This window comes from Necator americanus, chromosome X, assembly GCF_031761385.1.
Source record: "Necator americanus strain Aroian chromosome X, whole genome shotgun sequence".
Lineage (NCBI taxonomy): Eukaryota > Metazoa > Nematoda > Chromadorea > Rhabditida > Ancylostomatidae > Necator > Necator americanus.
Window position 1 is genome coordinate 17,177,026 of NC_087376.1, and position 22,151 is coordinate 17,199,176.

At 41.9% G+C, this 22,151-nt stretch overlaps 6 protein-coding genes across 7 annotated transcripts; 5 read left to right on the forward strand and 1 right to left on the reverse strand.

Annotated features, from left to right (window-relative positions):
• Window positions 1-256: 256 nt before the first annotated feature.
• RB195_023715 (uncharacterized protein) lies at window positions 257-7,054 on the reverse strand (the record flags this gene model as incomplete). Of its 2 annotated transcripts, XM_064211240.1 has the most annotated exons (5): window positions 257-352; window positions 413-530; window positions 5,403-5,496; window positions 6,831-6,927; window positions 7,016-7,054. In XM_064211240.1, 5 exons carry the CDS (start codon window positions 7,052-7,054, stop codon window positions 257-259), a joined length of 444 nt encoding a protein of 147 aa, XP_064067121.1. The 2 variants fall into 2 exon arrangements, with proteins under 2 accessions (XP_064067121.1, XP_064067122.1); XM_064211241.1 differs by lacking the exons at window positions 5,403-5,496; window positions 7,016-7,054 and having other exon boundaries at window positions 6,831-6,895.
• A 2,123-nt stretch (window positions 7,055-9,177) lies between these two features.
• RB195_023716 (uncharacterized protein) lies at window positions 9,178-10,949 on the forward strand (the record flags this gene model as incomplete). The annotated part of the gene is made up of 4 exons (XM_064211242.1): window positions 9,178-9,192; window positions 9,302-9,346; window positions 10,421-10,537; window positions 10,638-10,949. The coding sequence occupies 4 exons, from the start codon at window positions 9,178-9,180 to the stop codon at window positions 10,947-10,949; spliced, it is 489 nt and encodes a 162-aa protein (XP_064067123.1).
• A 2,191-nt stretch (window positions 10,950-13,140) lies between these two features.
• RB195_023717 (uncharacterized protein) lies at window positions 13,141-13,773 on the forward strand (the record flags this gene model as incomplete). The annotated part of the gene is made up of 2 exons (XM_064211243.1): window positions 13,141-13,175; window positions 13,293-13,773. 2 exons carry the CDS (start codon window positions 13,141-13,143, stop codon window positions 13,771-13,773), a joined length of 516 nt encoding a protein of 171 aa, XP_064067124.1.
• Window positions 13,774-13,803: 30 nt separating this feature from the next.
• RB195_023718 (uncharacterized protein) lies at window positions 13,804-14,070 on the forward strand (the record flags this gene model as incomplete). The annotated part of the gene is made up of 1 exon (XM_064211244.1): window positions 13,804-14,070. One exon carries the CDS (start codon window positions 13,804-13,806, stop codon window positions 14,068-14,070), a length of 267 nt encoding a protein of 88 aa, XP_064067125.1.
• Window positions 14,071-14,155: 85 nt separating this feature from the next.
• Window positions 14,156-14,773, forward strand: RB195_023719 (uncharacterized protein; the record flags this gene model as incomplete). Its single annotated transcript, XM_064211245.1, has 1 exon — window positions 14,156-14,773. The coding sequence occupies one exon, from the start codon at window positions 14,156-14,158 to the stop codon at window positions 14,771-14,773; it is 618 nt and encodes a 205-aa protein (XP_064067126.1).
• A 28-nt stretch (window positions 14,774-14,801) lies between these two features.
• On the forward strand, window positions 14,802-15,080 carry RB195_023720 (uncharacterized protein; the record flags this gene model as incomplete). Its single annotated transcript, XM_064211246.1, has 1 exon — window positions 14,802-15,080. The coding sequence occupies one exon, from the start codon at window positions 14,802-14,804 to the stop codon at window positions 15,078-15,080; it is 279 nt and encodes a 92-aa protein (XP_064067127.1).
• Between the last annotated feature and the right edge of the window lie 7,071 nt (window positions 15,081-22,151).

Sequence of the window (22,151 nt, forward strand, 5' to 3'; positions counted from 1 at the left end):
GACTTGTCTGGGATGATAAAAGCACTGACTTGACACATCGACTAGCCACCGCAAGTCATTGTATAGGCCAGATACACGTTCGTAAACCTCAAACGATTCTGAATTGAAGTGAACGTGGGGGCGCATCCCAAGACGATTGATTAACGCCAGAAACTTTACTTTACTTAAACTCGAAGATGTGTACTAAACGAAATTCATTTGACCAAGCAACTTTGTATCACAGTGGAAGCACTAGCAATCTTCCGAATGGATCCTTTCACAGACCGATGTCGAAGTGTGGAGGGATTTTTGCAACAATTTGGTAGTCGAAATATAATGCCCCGTTTACCATAGTTACTGTTCTTCCTTCAGCCTAAATTAAAAGACCATGCTGCGCACATTTTTTCAAGTCAAATTATCTTGAAAGGGTCACCTTTGCTCGTCGGATCTGAGCATGTATTGAGGAAAGGTCAGTAGAAGGAGCAGGAGCACCAACAAAAGAACCGGCGTTTTGCATCATAATGGCAACTCCCATGCCGACACCTATGGATCTAAAAGAAAGTCTGGATTAAAGGAGCATGATCCGATTAGGATTTTCCAAGGCACGCATCGAAGTGACCTCTGTTTACATAACCAATATCTCAAGGAGACAAAATTCACTGTTGATGTCTCCCCAAAGACGAATTATTTAGATTTATCATATCGATGCATGAAGAAGTAAAACAGCAGTACGAATCCTTGTGAAATGTTTAAAAATTCAAATTAAAGATGGAAATAGAGTTTTCAAAGACTATGTTATTCTAACCATGTACTATAAAACGAACGAAAAAAAAGAAAAACAATAGAAAGCGAAAAGAAAAGAGGTCTGGGGAGTTTTATGCATACTCTGGATGAAGTGCAGTGCACGTTTTCAGTGAAGACGTGTCGCGTCAAGTCATTATGACACGTTTTACGACAACTATATTCATTTATTGAAAATCCGGCTTGAATATGGGAACGACATTGTTGGAAAGTGCATTGACACAAGAGGATCGTTTTAGTTCTTTTTGCGAAAAGGATGTGAAAATGTGAATTTCGCTTAGTATCACGAATCTTTCACGTGATGTACTACCGGTGCTACCAACATAGTGGACTATCTCATTTGGTAGATGTGTCATTTACAGTGAGCGGATTACACCTGACCTTTCTTAGGTTTTTTAAGCGAGAATCTCCTTATGTGAGGTAGGTGTTCCGACATTTCTGATTACGTGATTTTCCGCCACTTTTTCCCGCGATCCTCTCTAACACTCCACTCAGAAGGCACGTTTATCTCGAACACGTAAAAATCTGGGTTAGCATGAACAAATGTCAAATATTAGGTGTGTGAATATAATGATGCATAGATACTATGGTTCAGTGGCAGGTTTTTATCAGCTAAAGAACTTTTTGTCCAATTAAGAATGGTGAAGAGAATAGGCACTCACTGCGCTTTGAGTTTTGAGGATTTAATGTGGAATGACTTCATTCACTATACTCTACGATCGATGTCAACTGATGCGCTGCCTCTTTATTACAATAATATTACGGGGATATTTAAGTGTAATAAAAGTTCGGCGGCCATTGCCAAACGCTGTTGCCCAGAGAAGAATAGCAGACAGAAAACAATAATGAAGAAACTACCATTCAAACTAGAGAAGGATACATATCACGTATTTGTTCCGACAGTGTTGGGTTTGCATAGTTTCATCGATGTCTGATCTTGGCGTTGCTCATGTTGATTGATGATTTTTGTTTGTTGCTAGGGGAGAGAGGCAATTTCCAGATGATTTTTCAAGAATTTTCTTCTTTTTTCAAGGCGACATGTCAGAACGAAGACCACTTTTCGCGCATTTGTATCCGCTGTCGTCTCTCTGCGGTTCTAGGCAACACTCGCAAAGTTGCAAGCGAGCAACTTATAGGGCTTTCCAGCCAGAGTCGGAAAAACGATTACAGCAGTGGACACTATGGTTATTCATATTTTCTGTAGTTGAGAAGTACAAGAGGACCTAGACTTGATTTTCCCAACAGTTTGACACCTAAAGGATAAAATACTAAGTGGATGGCGTTGATCAACCCCTATGGGAATGCGCCCACTGCGTTCGACTTTATTTGAGTACCGTTTAAGATTGTCCTCCATTAGCCTCCAGGAAGAAATACGTGTAGTAGCTTCTAAACGCGAATGTTTTTTCAAAGTGTAAAAAATATAGGTTCAACCTAATTTAAAGTTGTGGAGTGATAATCTTTCTGAAGTATGTGGATTTCAATTTTTTTTTGAACCATTGTGTTGCGAGAAAAAAAAAACATATCTCCGCTTTCTAAGAAATTTTTGTCTTCCTCCGTCAGTACAACCGGTGGAAGACCATATGTAGTCGTTGGTTTTGTTTGGATCTGCAGGTTAAGGTCATCACCGAACCTTGTCAAGATTTTAATTTGTACATCTTTGCTGTTTATAGTCGGGTCAAAGCGACGTGAAACACGATGCAGTTACGTAAGCGGTTGTGTTCGAAGCGGTGCGATGGAGATAGCGGTTGAAATAAAGATGAGACCATCGCGAACTGCAGCAATGAACGATGGTAGCCAGGATCATCACACGATCCTAAACTGTGCTCTCAAATGCACCTCTTCTAGCGCAACCGCTCCCGCAACTGCACTCTACTTCATGTCGTCTTGACTCTACTATAATTCATCAATATGTGCACTACGCCTGATAGAGTAGACAGTGTGGTGTTGACGCTAGGAGAGCAAGTCTCGTTACCATTTGCTCGGTAACGGGTGAGTTTCGCAATCCACTTTCGAAAAAGAAGAATACATTTTCGAATTGCTGTGTTTTATGACTCCAAACGCTTCTTTCTGCTGTCATTACCACGAGGTTTTTTTTTCAACGGCAATTTCGGCAGTTTTCTTCTGTTAATGTAGTTGTACTTGCGTGAATGCTCCCTTGGTTTGCTCTCTGGCGGATATGTTTTGCTCGACTGCGCGATGTATCTTTGGTGGTATTTATCCGCTTTAGTTTTTCGCGTGTGTAGTTGATTAGTGTTGTAATTCTGGTTGTGTCCAGAATTCTCGTCTGTTACGTTTAACTGGGACGAGTGTAGCGCAGTCGTTAAGATGTTCCACTGTGTGCACGATGGACCGGATTTTCAAATCCGCCCTAGTGCTTACCAAGCTTTTCACCCTTTCGAGGTTGATAAATTGCTACCAGACTTGTCTGGGAGAATAAAAACAGACTCGACACATCGGCTAGCCCCCGCAGCTCATTGTATAGGCCAATTACATGTTCGTAAACCTCAAACGATTCTGAATTGAAGTGAGTGTCGTGGCATATCACAGTCGCATTGATTAACGGCAGACACTTTATCCTTTAAGTTTAGACCATCAGACAAACAGAAACATGCGTGCGTGTTGCGACGTGTAGGGCAATGTAAGCGAAAACAATCGAAACTGTTGTGATTGTTTGAAAAACATTCCCAATAGAGCTCCTTTTTTCTGACAATGTGTCTGACACTGTTTTACTTGTACTCCTGCTACTGTTCTATAGTATACAGAGACGTGATTCTGATTTCCACACAGACTGCTGTGTTCTTCTCGGCGCCCCACGTCGAATCTATTTTTGGTCGCAATTTTGCGATTTTCTTTACAGTATCTCTTTCTCGATTTCGTTCGCAACATGGTCTATTTTCACCTCTTCTTAGCAGAGTCAAGCATGAAGGGGATGTTCCCATCGGGGGTCGTAAATGGGGTTGCAAAGGGGGTCTTAAGTGAGTGTGCGGTGGGCAGTAGTGGATGAAGGATAACATTATAACGAGGACGAAATATTACGAAGTGTTAAATAATTGCACATATTACAAAATATTATACAAAGTTTCAAGCGTAGAACAGTAGAAGCATCAACATTTCGGTTTGAAGATGTAGAACGTGTTGACAATGGTACAGGGGTTACCCAGGTTTAACACACAGCTGAGCCGAATTTATGCAAAAGAGTTAGAAACTTGAAACCACTTCTAAAAGATGAAGAATTTGATCATATGTAATTTTCAGCAGTTCAAAAGTATATATAATGGAGTTTAATTGCCAAGATTTTGTGTAGATTGTTAGGTCTGGAAGATTGCAAATAAATAACTAAATAAAAGGACCAAAAGAAATCTTCTAGGTAGTTTTTTTTTAGAGAAACTTTGCCCATAGGGACTTTAGTTCCTCTGTCCGAATAGCTGGCTGATTTTTTAAAACGCCGTCCCATTTTTTGGAATGGGAAAATGTGTCAAAATTCCGATTTTCGGTCGCTCTCCGAAAAGTGTGTGATCTTGAATAAAATTCAATAACTCGGAATCCAGCTTCAAAACCAGCTTCCAGTATGTAAGAGAAGAAGAAGTCGTATTCGAGGGGGTCGTGTCCGATCACCACGTTTGACTCTGGCTCTTTGTTTCTTATAACTGTCAATTCATTTTCGATTGATTGTGGAGGAAAATTCTTCGGCACAGCTTTCTGCTGTGCCGCTTTGTGGGTACTTATCGACAACGTTTTAAACAATTTTAGCTCGATTCCCAAGCTTGTTGCCGAATTTCTTCTTGAGTTCCTCGATCATCTCCTTACACTTTTGTGGAACCAGTTGAAACTGAGTTGGCTCGGTGTTTTCATGACGTATTGTACGGCATGCTCCGCGTTGGTTCAAAAACTTCGATTTTGCGAGCTCATCTAGATTTTTCTTCTGTGACCAGAGGGGGGAATTTGGTGCCTTGTAGAAACTAGACAAGGCCGTAGTGAGGGAACATCGTGATGTTGACAGTCTATATATTTCATCCTCCGCCAATGAGTTTAGGAAGCATTATCGACATCTAAACAGACTATAGGTAGTACACGTCTTAGGAATGATTCAGTTGCATTCTCTTTCCTATACATTTTAATAAGAACTCAGGAGTCTTTTGGAAATGGTCTCGATTCGATCAATCGATGTGACTTCAAAGCGAGACCTATCATAAGTGGTATTGTTTTTCCCGATAGAATTGTTTGGCTGCTCAGTATAGTCTGGAACGAGCTGCTTGAAACGTCCCTATCCGCCTCAATATTTCGAGCAGCTTCCTCAAACAACTTCGCAGTACCGCATTCAAATGTGGCTCTGTCATAGTGTCCTTTGAGGTAACGTAACTTTATACTAACGTTTCAAGAGATATCGGGATGAAACCTTTTCACGATCTTCTCAAGCAACACCAGGCTTCCCTAAACCTGTCCAGATTGAGCATTAGGCAGATCATGACACTGATAAGTTAGTGCCTAAATTGCTCTACTTTTCTATGCTCGGGACTGCACTACCGACAAATTAGACGGATTTTTTATGGGACAAAAGCTGGGACTTGCCTTCGCCATAGTTTTCATGTGCAAAATCGAAAAGCCTATATTAGGCAGCAAACCTGTGCTGTATCGTAGTTACATAGATGATTGTTGCGTCGTTTTCCCAACACAGGCAGAGTTGGACACGTGCTTCAATCTTCTCAACCACCATTGCTCCCACATTAAGTTCACGAGAGAGAAACCAGTAGAGAACTGGTTGGCTTTCCTAAGTGCACGTCTATTCGCTGAATGGGATATGGATCTGCTTTCTGCAAGGTGATGAGAGTCGTGAAAGGAGAAGTCACTGATTGCTTTAATTTTCTCGGCTCTGACGACGGCAATAACGCTGAAACGTTAGCTGTTAATAAAGAAAGGTCAATACCGATCTTGGCTAAAACTCAAGCAAATCAAGAACGAGGCGATGACGATCCGAAATAACGATGTAACCATCTCGTGGACTCCGAAGTTAAACGAGGGTTAATCCTGAAATTACGTTCCCAGAACTATTGCGAAATAACTGCGATCGCAAAGTGAATCGTCAGCCATCATGAGGTTCTATTACGGTTCTGTCAGTTAACGCTAGTATTATGCCTTTATCTGATCACGTCTATATTAGCAGATAACATGAGGAAGGAACTGAAGCATGCCGGTTAAATCTTTTTATCAGTTCTTGTTTCTAGACCATTTTTATCAAGCAAAAGAGAAAGAAGGAAGGTTGTATAAAGCGGTATCACTTCTTAACAGTTTAGAGAAGTCTAATTGAAAAGGTTTTAACTAGATTAGGACGTTCGGAATGACTTTAAATGCTAATCACAGTTATAACATCCACTTTGCACTGTTTTTTTTTTTGAGCTGCGGTTGATGTACAGCATTGCACTAGCATAAAAATGCGATGTTAAAAAAAAGTGGTGAGGCGGAGTTCTGAAAAGTTAGGAGGCAGTGGAAAACGAAAGGACCAAACTCCACAAATTTTAGAAATGTTCACAACGAGCTTTTTCTCTTGCAGTCAGAAGTTCAGAAACATGTCAAGAGGGAGTTGGTTTTATTTCTGGCTACTGTACGGCTTTGTTGTTAAACTGGGAATACGTAGTAATCTTTGCGAGAGTCGTCTATTGAAAAAAAGGACGAAACTTCTAATAAGTGACTCACATAAATTGTTTAAAGGACACCTTCGGAACAGTTTAATTTTTCAGGAGTTTCGACTCACTGGCTCTCTCAACAGCAGAAGTCTCCATTAATTTGCAATAAAAAGGGATTTTTCTCTCATTCCCAGTCTTGATAAAAATCTATTTGATTGTTATCGCACATCATTGGTGGCAAACACGGATGTGTGACGACAGTAGCCATAACATAAAAAAAGAACTTTTGTTGACGGCTTGCATAAAGCAACATGACATAAAATTATGCATGAAATGAACCTGACAATACTGGATTTCTTTCAAATTCTCCATTAAAATGAAAACAAGGACTACGGGAACCTGAAAGAATCAGTCACAAATGTGTCTTACGATTGTCTTCTTTTCCGCCTTTCATCAAAATCTGAACTTCTTTCCGAAGAAGAGCAACAACCCATTCAACAGTGCCAGGTGCCGGACTCAACGTTTTCTAAAAATGAGCAGATTTTTTTTTCGAGAAGAAAAAAACCGTAAGTGCTGAGCTGTTGACCAATATGATTCGGTTCGCAAAATTTCACCTCAGTCTCTTTTACTGGTGAATGACCGCAGGTGACCATTAAAGTAAGTTTGTTAATATAACCATAACTGTATTTTCTCTATAAGTGACGAGTTCTCGGAAACACGAACACCACTGCGACATCTGTTAAAGTATCAAAAATACGCTTGGCACAGATACCGGTTCAAAATAAAGTTGTTCACTGGAATGGACTACATGTTTTCTTCTCATGCGTAAACGTAGGAGAATCCAGAAAGCCACAGATAGAAAGAGGGGAAAATTCTGCACACTTCCCTGCATATTATGCTGTATTAGGCTATCATCATAAAACAGTGCAGGGTATGCTTGTTGAGAGAGGAAGCCTTTGTAGTATGGGATCTCATAGCAGCGCTGTAAAACTGGGCATTTTTGAAGGCATAGTTGGAATTCGGGCACAGTTGCGTAAGTGGTTGTGCTCGAAGATGAGCGGTGGGGCCAGGTGGGAGCTTGACCAGCTTCATCCACCTGTAGCTCGAGTGAAACAAGCGATGGTCCTAACTTGACCGTAACCGATGGCTCCACTGTGCCACTCCGAGTGTAGCCGCTTACGCAACAGTACAAAGCATCAGGTCGTTTTATTCGACTTGTATGTGTGTCATAGGCAGTATCGTCTCGGGACAGGGAGCTGACGCAAAGTCGGCGTAAAAGTGTTGTATCGGCGTAACGCTTCACGTTCTTGATCGGAGCTTTGCTCTCTTAGTATTTCAAAGTTTCTTTTTTCTTTTTTTTCCTTTGCAAGATTTTCCATGAATAAGATCTATCAGTTTCCTTTTCCATTAGTTTTATCGCTAGGTTTTTGTCGCTGTTGTTAGGGCACAACTAATATTCTAGTTGTTATTGTTTGAATTCCTCTTCCATTTCTTCATGAAGGTTTGAATGATGAGTGTTTTTTTTTCGCAATCGTAGGCGCAGTGACATCCGAAAATCCGTCTTTGAAGAACGCCAACTACGCACGGTCACAAAAAAAGTGGGGCAGATACTCATTTCCTGCAAACTCAGTTCTGACATCAGAAGGAATATACTTGAATAGGAAAAAAAGTTTCTTTAGGATTACGACTACGAATTGTGCTAATTGCAAACAACTGCGCAAAATATGATAGAGAAATGAAATTTCTACAACTTAAGGTCTTAAAACGCCGTAGTCGCAAAGCAGACGGTGAAACCAATAGAAAAGGAATTTGCAAAGACTAAATAATCCTATCCATAAACTAATGTAGGGATATCCATAAACTAATGTGGGGAAAAAGAAAATAAAAACTAGAGCTCCGCGGAAGTTATCGCATTCTGAGGCGAGTGGCCAGGGCACGTCATTCATCGAGGCCCAACTTGAATGACGCGAGCTGACCATCACATGCAATACAGTAGCATCGTACATGCAGTAACACTTCAGTCAAAATCCGTGCTATTCTGTATTGAGAACCCGTCGGGTCGCTGCTTTTTCTGCCCGGGGTTCTAGTGAAACTACCAGAATGGCATCATCCCATACGATCCATCATTGTACGCCGTCTCTGTTCCCTGCAAGAAAGTAAGCGCAACAGCAGATACGTCCATACATACATGTTGAGCGGTGCAAGAATGTTAGTAATAATAGGTAACATAATGCTGATGACTTTCATGACATCCGATGAACTTATGGTTAACTGGTTTGTATTGAGTTAAAAAGAATAGCAGCTTCTAACGATTCTTTTGAAGTCGGCGGCCGCTGCGCTTCAATTAACAAACAGAGTACAATTTTCTGAATTAATGAATAATGAATTTCTTGTAAGAAAGGCGGAAAGTGTATTCTATGGTCGCAGTGGTATCGCTAGTACTTAACTGCTGCGCGATAGCATCTACCCTTCATCATCCTGCGGTGCCTGCCACTGTTTTGGACCTTTTAAAGAAACGATGTGCCTTTATTTCACTGGCTATTTCGCTCTGAGATGAATTCCTAAGTAATCTACATTCATTAGGCGAAGTTGTTGAACCGAAGAAAGGACAAAGATCAGTTGCTTTTTTAGAGCATGTTTTTGAAGCAGACAAGGAGCTCCACTCTTCGCAGTATCAAGAATATACAGGACGGCTTGAGAGTGATATTGTCAACTCACGCGACACGCGAATGCGACACGTTCTGTAGTAAGGATAAGATTTTACAGGACGAGGAACATGTATAAAAATGAGGTAAAACCTACTTGTAAGGTGTATGTTTTCATGTCTGCACTTTTTCTGGATTTTCTACTTAGGTCCAATAACTTTGTGATGTTTCAGTGTTCAAAATATTTACCTTCAGAAATCAATGACACGCGAGGACAAAGAAAATTCCCAAGGAAAAGGAGTATAAATAGTCGTAGCTGAATCAAGAAGATTTTGCAAATATCTATGTGTGTGGTTCCATTGAGAAGAACGAGCTATAAATGATATTTGGCACTTACTTGCCTGAGGAGTAAAATTTCGGATTCTGAGTTGCGTTTTGATCTTCCTCATACTGTCATCAGAAAGCGGAGGGAGGAGGAAGGGGTGAGAAAACAGGAAGTGGAGTTGATTAAAGACTGTTATAATGCAAATATAGAGCGTTAGTTGAATTAATGTTTTTGCAATTAATAGGACATTGTTGTTGTTTAAAGCAAGTTCTGTGCTGTCCTTTTTCGTTTATTTACGACCATATACTTTATTTATGGCAGTGACGGGTTTTACGGAAAAAGGAATTGAATACTGTAAAAAAAACTGTTGAAAAGTTCGACTTTCAATGAACCTCGGCATAGTTGAATTTATATTATCGAGTTTGATAAGCTGTACACGGGGTTGTTAAACAAATTTATTGGCTAACGTTTCGGCTATATCGCCTTCTTCAGAGCCTGAAAAAGGCGATATTCAATCTACAATTCAAACGACCAACCTCTCCACAACTAAACTGATAGACTCCACGCCTACTTTTTCCAAAAAAAAAAAAACTAATTAAGAGAAGCCCCAAGTAGCTTCTAGCACGCACATGGAGACCACTGAAGAGAACAACGAATATGTCCTCTTTGATTAGCTCAATGCGTTGATGTCCCAAGTACTTAGAGAGCAGGTGGAATCATTTTCGAAATCAACGCCAACGCCAACATTTTGCTCGAACAACAATCCAATGTGCTAGGAAAATGTATCCATTATCTTGCGGAGCGCACAACGGATAACGGTGACCGACTCCAGTCTCTTTCAGCCTCTGTGTGGTCGACTTAATTGAGGAGACAGGCCACAGTATCGCTTCCATGTTCAAGAGCTATCATCGCCGCCATCATCTTAGTTATCAAGAGTCAACATTTTTAACGCCTGACGAGCAGCGCAAGAGGTGTTCGAAGTCATTCTAATTACCCTTTTGAACTTTGAAACCGCTTTCGGCTCTCCTCATCGAGGCCGTCTTCTCAAGGCGCTTCGCACCGATGGAGTAACGTTCGTTCGCCTACTTGATGACATTTATCAACAAACAACTGCTGCAGTGCTAACAACAGCCGAATGTACAACAACGTTTGAAGTGGTAACTGAAGTAAGAAAACGGGCTGTGGCAGGATCCTTCCTGTTCAACTTCGTCATCGATGACATAATGCGAAGAACAGTCAATCAGTGTCCTGTCAACATCGTCTTAGCGCCATCACGAGTACGCCAACGATGTTGTTATATTGGCGGAAAGCAGCGCGATACTTCAACATGTTGTCGGCCTTGTATCTAAGCTAGCTGCAGCCTATGGACTACTTATACGCCTCGATAAATGCAAGGAGATGTGGATCTCATCGAAACCTCGAACGGGAACCAGGATGGACGGAGAACCGATCGAACTTGTCGATGAGTTCTGTTATCTGGGATGTATGCTGAAGAACAACGACAGTTACGAGAAAGATATTCAGCAAGGATGCGATAAGGCCACTCCTGCATTTAACTCCTTAACGAAATGCTTGTAGTCTACCTCCGTCACCAACGAAGTCAAATTGTCTACCTATCCGCATTTCGAATCGGAGACTTGGCCACCACCGTATATAGTGATGGAGGGATTTGACTGCACGGAAAGGATGGTGATCAAGTAGGCGAGCGAACGTTACTCCATCGGTGCGAAGCGCCTTGAGAAGACGGCCTCGATGAGGAGAGCCGAAAGCGGTTTCAAAGTTCAAAAGGGTAATTAGAATGACTTCGAACACCTCTTGCGCTGCTCGTCAGGCGTTAAAAATGTTGACTCTTGATAACTAAGATGATGGCGGCGATGATAGCTCTTGAACATGGAAGCGATACTGTGGCCTGTCTCCTCAATTAAGTCGACCACACAGAGGCTGAAAGAGACTGGAGTCGGTCACCGTTATCCGTTGTGCGCTCCGCAAGATAATGGATACATTTTCCTAGCACACTGGATTGTTGTTCGAGCAAAATGTTGGCGTTGGCATTAATTCCGAAAATGATTCCACCTGCTCTCTAAGTACTTGAGACATCAACGCATTGAGCTAATCAAAGAGGACATATTCGTTGTTCTCTTCAGTGGTCTCCATGTGTGCGTGGACAGGTACGATTCAGAGTTTACGTCCTCTGCAATCTCGCAGTACAAAGAAGCATCTTGACGAAGTTGAGTCTAATTCCTCCACCAGGTTCTTGTAATCGTTCCTCAAAGCTATCGTGCACCCACCTACTTCCTTCTCAGCAGCATCGCCGCAGTATACGGTGTAATTTTTGAGGATGATGACGGACCTATCTCTGATGCGTGTTTCCGCGCAGCAAACAGCATCGTAGAAACATCGTAGAAGTGTAGAGAGGATGGCTTGGTGGAGTTCACCCGACAGTGTTTGGCAGTTGAGCGTGACAAAACGAATGGTTGTTGACAAAGCTTCTATGCTCGGTCCAGGCAGTTGATCTTTCAGGTTATGGGCTTTGGCGATGTGCTGGACGACAGCACATTTTGCAATATATATTATATAGCATATATAGTTTAGTATATATAGTATATATTATATAGCACGTACGTTCCCAATGTTTACACTCAAATGCCAGGCTGAGTTTAGTGAAAGCAGAGCCACCATATGCAGGTAGCAATTTGGATTGTGGTACTAATTATGTTACAGCGAACGGAAGTTGCTAAAAACTATTGTCATCAGAAACATTGTAGAATACTTTCGGTTGGGATAATTTTTGATGGGATTCACACTTCATCCATCTCCTACATCACCCATTCATTTCTAAGTTAAGGGGTGTGAGATTTCGAGAGCATATCTAAGAGGACACATCCTTTTAAAAAGAAACATTACCTGAAAAACCATGAGAGATCCAGTATTGTTGTTGGTTATCTTCATATCGTTTGTGACTCTAAGAAATAGAACCGCTACAAATCTTTCACTGAAAAAATCTGCTCAAACATACGGGAAACCGGTTTTATGCTACAAAGAAAAAACACTACTATTAATACTATTATACACTATAAACCGCGTATACAAGTCTGATTGCTACCTGCTCGGTGTGGCCCCGCTGTAACTAAGCACAATCCGACGTCTGAGTGTACGCATTGGGAACGTACGAGCTATATAACCTGCACTGCTATATGGTGGAAGATCCCCATACATTGCAAAAAGGCGCTGTCTTCCAGCACAACGTCAAAGCCCATAACCTGAAAGGTCAACTGCCTGAAGGGAGCATGGAATCTTTGGGAACAACCATTCGTTTCGTCACGCTGAACTGCCGAGCACTGTCAAGCGAACTCCAACAAACCGCCCTATCTAGGTTTCTGCGATATCCTTCTGTGCCGTTTGCTGCACTGCCGGAAACACGCATGAGAAACTAGCCCGTCATCAGCATCGAAAATTACGCCATATACTGCTGAGAACAAAGTAGGTGGCTGCGCGATAGCTGTGAGGAACGATTACAACAATCTCGTGAAAGAACTTGACTCAACGTCGTCCAGATGCGCCTTCGTACGACTGCGAAATCGCAGAGGACGTAAACTCTGGATCATAAGTGCCGACGCACCTACGGCAAGCGCACAGAACAACAGTAAGGATGCCTTCCACGATGAAATCAATGCGTTGTTGTCTTAAATACCCAGCCAGCAGGTGGTCATTTTCGGAATCGACACAAATGCGAATATGGAACTTGAACAACGATCCGATGTGCTAGGAAATGGTATTGTCCAACGGAGCGCACGTCGGACAAGGGTGACCGTCTGGTTAACTTATGTGAACAGACGGGCCTCATCATCGCTTCCACGTTCAAGAGGAATCATCGACGCCATCAGCTCACGTGGCGGGGTTCAACCCTTTTAACGCCTGAAGAGCAGCGCAAGCGGAAGATGAGGACTCTCAAAATTCAGCTAGACTACGTTCTGACGAGGAACATCCCTCGGATATCCAGAAATCCAGAAATATTTGGGACCTTGATTTCGACTCTGACCACTGTCCAGTTCTTCTCAGCAGTAAGATACGGTTCCACAAGAGGAACCGAGGAGTACCTCCTCAACCGAAAATCGACATGGCAAGTCTGAAAGACGAGGAAAGCAGAACGGAATTCCGGCAACGTGTCTCTATTCATGCTGGAGTACGGACAAGGAAGAAGCTTAGCGATGCGGATTCCTTTACAAAGTGCATCCAGAACGCTGCAAGGGAAACGCTCCCGGTTCTATTGCCGCGGAAGAAGTTTGCCTTTGCATCTGCAGAAACAAAATCCACATACAATTCTGTATGTGTCGCGCGCAGCGCTGGTGACTTCAAACAGGAAAAGCGTCTTAAAAGGAAGCTGCGTCGTCAACTGCAATAAGACCGCGATAACGAGTGGACGTCAAGAGCGATGGAGTTTGAGAAGGCGTGGGAGGACAGGAACCCGCGGAAAGCCTACGCTCTACTAAAACAGTATAGCGGCAAAATGAAAAGATGTTCCCATGTCCTCAACACTGCTAATGGGGCAGCTGTCGGTGAAGCAACCCTTCCAATTTGGGAGGAACACTTCAAGACCTTGCTGAACCGGCTAGTGCCATCAACTCCTGAACTCGAGCATGTTCATAGGCCGACATATGCGTTAACGAGGAGCCACCGACTGAGTCGGAGTCTGTATTGAAAAAATGAAGAATGGAAAATCTGGCGGAGACGACGGGATTAGCGCAGAAACGCTGAAATAGCTTCCTTCGTCTGGGATTCGTGAGATGACAAAGATCATTCGTTCAATATGGATAGACGAAAGGATACCTGACTCGTGGAGACAATTATCATACTTCTCCTCTAACAAGAAGTTATCCATCACGGGCACTAGGAATCATCGAGGAATGTCCTTAGTGTGTGTTATGTACAAGGTATTAGAACGACTAATTAAACATCGCGAAGAAACAACGCGCGACGGGCAAGCTGGCTTTCATCCTGCCCGATCTACGATTGAGCAGGTGTTCATCGTTAAGAGAGCGATCAAAATCTGGGAGCTGTACTCGAAGCTGATGCAATTAGCCTTTCTACACTTTGAAGCCGCTTTCTACTCTCCTCATCGAAGCCGTCTTCTCAACGCGCTCCGCACCGATGGAATACCAGGGAAGTTCGTTCGCTTGCTTGATGACATGAATCAACGAACAACTGCTGCAGTTCGAACACCAGCCGGGTATAAAACACCATTCGGTGTGGTAACTGGAGTAAGACAAGGGGCAGTGGCAGGACTCTTCCTGTTCAACTTCGCTATCGACGACATCATGCGAAGAACAGTCGATGAGTGTCCTGCCGACATCGTCTTAGCACCATCAGGGTGCCCCTTGACATCTCGAGTACGCCGACGATGATTCGCGGAAAGCACCACGAAACTTCAACATGTTGTTATCTTTGTATCGAAGCTCTTCGAGACCTCGAACGCGAACCAGGGTGCACGGACAACCAATTGAAGTCGTCGAAGAGTTCTGTTACCTGGGCTGTATGCTGAAGAACAGCAGCAATTATGAGAAAGGTATTCAGCAAGGATGCGCTGAGGTCATTTCCGCATTCAACTACTTAACAAAATGCCTGTGGTCGATCTCCATCCCCAACGAAGTCAAGCTGCGAGTCTACCTATCCGCAATTCGCCCTGTCATGATGTACGGATCGCAGACTTGAGCAGCAGCGTCTACGATTATGGAGAGGCTTGATTGCACGGAAAGGAGGCTGTTTCGACGGCTGCTTGGCTAGGGCCTATGGTATGCTACAATGAAGAGCTTTACGCGGAAGTCGACATGGTGTACGGGCGAATGACACGTGGAAGATATCAACATCTTGCACCGCCATCGAAATTGGTTAGAGAAACTCGTCTTCGCTTCTTTGGTCCTATAATGAGAAGGTCAGCAGATCTCCTTGTTCAACGAGTTTAGAGGGGTTTGTCGGATTTAAGCTGGAAGAGGCCACCTGGTCGGTAGCGGAAGTTCTGGACTGTGGTGCTGAAAGAGGACTTGAGGTTTCGCAGGACATGGAATAGCGACGAATGGATCGATTCCGTGCAAGCTCTCGCAGAAGATTGACGTTGGCAGAGCTATGTTCAAGGACGACACACCTCGGCGACATGAGGGTAATCGCGTCAGGCGATGACATCAGCGCGCCGATTAAGTCAAGTTAATTCAGAGCATACGTTTTTCTTCTCTTTCTCTTCAACAGTAAGCGCAGAATAATGCGCTAACGTGAAATTACATGAACGTCATCATCGAACTTATAGAGATAAGGTACCAATCATGTCAACTTTTAGCAACTATTAATGCAGTTGGTTTCATTTGTGTTGTCAATACCTGAAGAAAGGGTGTTGGCAAACAGATGAGGCAAATATGCGGTGAGAATAGACATGCGATTGAGTACATGCGGGTGAAAAGCAAGACAGCAGCCTTGATAGTCATAAAATGGTTCACAGCGTTCTCAGAGAGTCATTGCGTGGCACCACTCCACCGCGGCGCCGTGAGACCCGTCCATGTCATTATGCCGTTTTCTAGCGCAGGCGCATCATCTCGACGCCGTGTTAAACGTCGCCCACCATTTTATTGCTTTCTGGCATCGGGGAATTAATTCGATGCCGTCAGACCCGTCCCTCATACATCATACATCATACATCATACATCATACATCATACATCATACATCATACATCATACATCATACATACATACATACATACATACATACATACATACATACATACATACATACATACATACATACATACATACATACATACATACATACATACATACATACATACATACATACATACATACATACATACATACATACATACATACATACATACATACATACATACATACATACATACATACATACATACATACATACATACATACATACATACATACATACATACATACATACATACATACATACATACATACATACATACATACATACATACATACATACATACATACATACATACATACATACATACATACATACATACATACATACATACATACATACATACATACATACATACATACATACATACATACATACATACATACATACATACATACATACATACATACATACATACATACATACATACATACATACATACATACATACATACATACATACATACATACATACATACATACATACATACATACATACATACATACATACATACATACATACATACATACATACATACATACATACATACATACATACATACATACATACATACATACATACATACATACATACATACATACATACATACATACATACATACATACATACATACATACATACATACATACATACATACATACATACATACATACATACATACATACATACATACATACATACATACATACATACATACATACATACATACATACATACATACATACATACATACATACATACATACATACATACATACATACATACATACATACATACATACATACATACATACATACATACATACATACATACATACATACATACATACATACATACATACATACATACATACATACATACATACATACATACATACATACATACATACATACATACATACATACATACATACATACATACATACATACATACATACATACATACATACATACATACATACATACATACATACATACATACATACATACATACATACATACATACATACATACATACATACATACATACATACATACATACATACATACATACATACATACATACATACATACATACATTTTCGTAAAGTTAGTGCTTACGTTTTAGGGCCCGTAAAGCTAACAGTTTCGCCTCTTAGTAACTTCATCCCACACCTAGTAACATCAGGTTACCCGCAGCGAAATAGCGGAACTATAAAACAGTAGAAAGCAGCTATGAAGTAAGATATTCATCTTAGCTAGATGCTATACCCGATTTCGACTCCTTTCGCCAACAAAACCAAGCCGTCGCTCTATTTATCCACTGACGTTCCCATCGAAGGGCAGACTCGAGACATGGGCAACCCCATTTGTGGCTATGATGAGTTCACTCTATGGAAATAGAATTCCCCGTAGGACTGCTAGGTGAACTCTGCCAACGGTATGCAGTAACGAAGATCTAGCACAGAATCAGATTTAAGGGGCCCTATAAAACATTCAGTGAGCTACTCTTGATGCCACAGGTTTCCTTTTCTCAACAACGTAACAAACCACTTTATCTCATCAAGCTTTGGTTATTAAACGAGTAGTAACAAAAACAAGAATATAACTGCAAGGCTAAAAGGTTTAAAAAAAAGAATGGAATAGCGAAAAGCTCCGGCCTTTTCATAGAGAAAAATATGGGAGAGCCGAGCTCGATGTTATGGCTCGGAAGCACCGATCTGCTCTCAGTTAATGATTTCTGAAGTTCTGAATGACTCACCAACTAATAAATAAATGAAAAATAGAGATTCCTCTCTATATTCAAAGACGAACTTCTCCATTGTTCCTTTTGACGTGCTACTCTTCGCTCTGATGGTGTCTTCGGGCTGGTTCGGTGGTGTCCGACGCCGCTCGGGTCACTTTTCGGTTGATGGTTTTTCCTCTCTTGCTAACGTCGGTCTCTCTCATCGCTTGTTTGGCCATGAGAAAGACCGACCGACTCGAAGCTTGGTTTGGAGATCCCGTATTTCCTGCTCCTAACGCACGTTCCTAAGAACAGATCTTCTCCGGTGTCATACAAGGCCTTCGGTGGGTGGCGTCGGTTTGTCTCGGTCAGTCCGATGACATCGTGCTTAATCTTTCTAGCTTGCATAATCACATCTTCAGTGGCCGCATCCGATGCAAGAGCACGTTGTATGTGCAGATTGCTCTCGCTGTTCTTTTAGAATTCTCCCAGTCTAGACGACTCCTGCAACTTCGTCCTTTCTGGCGCTGGCGTACCCGACGTCACTTCGGAGTCACGATATTCCTTTTTATTACTGTTACTGCGTTTAAATTTAAAACCCATGAATAGATTGCAGGCCGTGGGAGTCAAATGGGTTTTGACCACCTGGGTTGGACTAATGGAGCTTATTGGTTTGAGGCGACTGCAAACCACCTTCTTTTGTACTTCCTAGTAACTTGATGGCAAGAGTTTGGTCGGAACAATGTGCGAGACACAATAATATTGTGAACCGATCCTGGCACAGCAGAAACAGAGAGTTAATCCCTGAATCCACCTGCATTTCAGAGCAAGCACAATATCGCTTTTGGTCCTCGATTAACCTCCTATCCGCTACCTGGGTATGTGCCACGTAGCCTCGCAACTAATCGGCTGTGATCTTTTCGGTGAGGGAGATCCGTAGGAGACAAGGAAAACGAGAGGTAATTGAGAATGATCCCTCTTGAACTAACTACTGTGTGAATTACACCCATTAATATCGATTCGTCATTATCACCACCTCAAACGCAATAAAACTAAACCGTTTCTGGAACAAATCATCACTAATGATGGAAAATCTACAACAACACCAACTGAAAAGAGTGATTGTTATCTAAGCAAATTAAACCAGCACAAATCGAAGATTGAATTCCATTGAAAAAATCATGCAGTGGATTTGATGAGAATACAGTGGTTCTTGTGTGTTCCAATATTCTTCAAGAAACAAACAGATTAAGCTATTTACTGTTGGTTGACAATTAATGAAACAAATTGTAGAAAGCAAGCAAAGTAAAGTCAGACCTGCTAGAATTAGCGAATCGTAAAAGATTCTCAATCCTCCATGACAACAAATACACACATCCTTGGCGACACGCGTTATTGAAGTTTGGGTTGAGAGTGGATGTCAGATCCACAGTACTGCACCGAGTTGGGACTTTCAAATCATCATTTATCTCGAATTCTGTGCAATATTCTTTAGATGGCACAACTTTCGCTAAAGAAAAGGCTTGACATTGTACTTTGCTCAATTTTCTAACCGATAAAAGTCAGAAGTTGTATGAGAACGGTATCGTGATGAAGGCAGGAGGACGGCAAATGGGTTATCGAACAAAGTGGAAAAATTGTATTTGGTTAGAATTCATTCTTACAAGTGTAGAAATGAGTTTAATTCCATACTGAAAAGTGAAACTACTTTTTCGGCAATCGCACACAACTTTTGAAATGATATCGACTTGCCACTAGTTTTCCATTCATGTGGTTCATTCATTGGTGTTAGTCTATAAGACCTCAAATATTTGTGCCTCGTTCAAGAAGGAACAAAATAAGCTGTCTATTCTACCTGCACACATTCATAATTTTCCTTCAATCGCGATAAATTTCCGCCATTTCGCAAATAAATTGAGTGAGAATTCTTGCTAAACTCCATTCAGAAGTCTTTTAAAATATTATATTATTGGGAACCGAGTCTTTTCACCACATAACGTCCTACGCGCGTTTCTTCTAGAAGTAAATTGTTTGGTTCCAATTAAATTACATTGCCTATAGGAACAAACGTGCACAATATCTGAATATCTACAACACAGATTACAATAATCCACGTTCTGTTTCTGAAAATCGATTGGTAATGGATTAGTTACTGTTCTTTGCAAATGGGCGACAAGTAAGCCTCATTATAGTGCCTTTATAAGAAACTATTCTTTAATCATTCGTAGGAATTTTCTGATTATGGTCGTTTTCTTCAGTTTTCTCCAAAATAGGTCGTTTGGCGAGTCACAACTGTTTCTTGGTCATAAGTTTCACAAGTCGCAAGTATTCATAGCGCATACTTAAAGGCATCATCCCACGAATCTGAGGTGGTGCAGATTTCAGGTAGAGTATTCGTATACGGGATGGGAGACTATGGAAACGGGGGTGATTCCGTCCATTTCTTCCTAACTGCCGCAAAAAAACGGCCCGGAAGATGCTGCGCCGCACAAGGCTGGCGCGCTCCAATCGAACCTCTTGTACAAAATAGTGCGCCAAAACGAATGAAGCCGTATCTTCCGAGCCGTTTTTTACGGCAGTTAGGAAGAAATGGACGGAATCACCCCCGTTTCCATAGTCTCCCATCCCGTATACGAATACTTCACCTGAAATCCGTACCACCTCAGATTCGTGGAGTGATGCCTTTAATGTCAGAGAAATACCTAGGAAAATTTCACTGTAAATGTCTACAAAAACATTTTATCGATACGCCCACTTAACGCTGGTGAGCTATGGTTACTTTCACATCTAATCGGTCCTGTTAGGTACGTTTAAATCTCAAAACGTAGGCATGCAACCATTTGGATCAAGCGGTAGTTTGAAAAGGATGCGTCTGTCAACATTCACAGAAAAAAACGGCTTGTAAACATTATGTTTATGGGAAGACTTTGAACTCACCGACTTCCGCAAAAGAATTGACAAGGATGGCACTCGAGCACGAATTGGCGAGTAAATGATGTTACGAAAAGGAATCGAATTCGGCACGACGATAAGCAGTCAAGAGTGGGAATCAAAGAGAATCAGATGCGAATGAAAAAGATAGAGGACAGTGAAGACTCACACTTAATACTCTGAAGACAACGAAGAAGTTAATCTGTTTGTTTCTTGAAGAATATTGGAACACACAAGAACCACTGTATTCTCATCAAATCCACTGCATGATTTTTTCAATGGAATTCAATCTTCGATTTGTGCTGGTTTAATTTGCTTAGATAACAATAACTCTTTTCAGTTGGTGTTGTTGTAGATTTTCCATCATTAGTGATGATTTGTTCCAGAAACGGTTTAGTTTTATTGCGTTTGAGGTGGTGATAATGACGAATCGATATTAATGGGTGTAATTCACACAGTAGTTAGTTCAAGAGGGATCATTCTCAATTACCTCTCGTTTTCCTTGTCTCCTACGGATCTCCCTCACCGAAAAGATCACAGCCGATTAGTTGCGAGGCTACGTGGCACATACCCAGGTAGCGGATAGGAGGTTAATCGAGGACCAAAAGCGATATTGTGCTTGCTCTGAAATGCAGGTGGATTCAGGGATTAACTCTCTGTTTCTGCTGTGCCAGGATCGGTTCACAATATTATTGTGTCTCGCACATTGTTCCGACCAAACTCTTGCCATCAAGTTACTAGGAAGTACAAAAGAAGGTGGTTTGCAGTCGCCTCAAACCAATAAGCTCCATTAGTCCAACCCAGGTGGTCAAAACCCATTTGACTCCCACGGCCTGCAATCTATTCATGGGTTTTAAATTTAAACGCAGTAACAGTAATAAAAAAGAATATCGTGACTCCGAAGTGACGTCGGGTACGCCAGCGCCAGAAAGGACGAAGTTGCAGGAGTCGTCTAGACTGGGAGAATTCTAAAAGAACAGCGAGAGCAATCTGCACATACAACGTGCTCTTGCATCGGATGCGGCCACTGAAGATGTGATTATGCAAGCTAGAAAGATTAAGCACGATGTCATCGGACTGACCGAGACAAACCGACGCCACCCACCGAAGGCCTTGTATGACACCGGAGAAGATCTGTTCTTAGGAACGTGCGTTAGGAGCAGGAAATACGGGATCTCCAAACCAAGCTTCGAGTCGGTCGGTCTTTCTCATGGCCAAACAAGCGATGAGAGAGACCGACGTTAGCAAGAGAGGAAAAACCATCAACCGAAAAGTGACCCGAGCGGCGTCGGACACCACCGAACCAGCCCGAAGACACCATCAGAGCGAAGAGTAGCACGTCAAAAGGAACAATGGAGAAGTTCGTCTTTGAATATAGAGAGGAATCTCTATTTTTCAT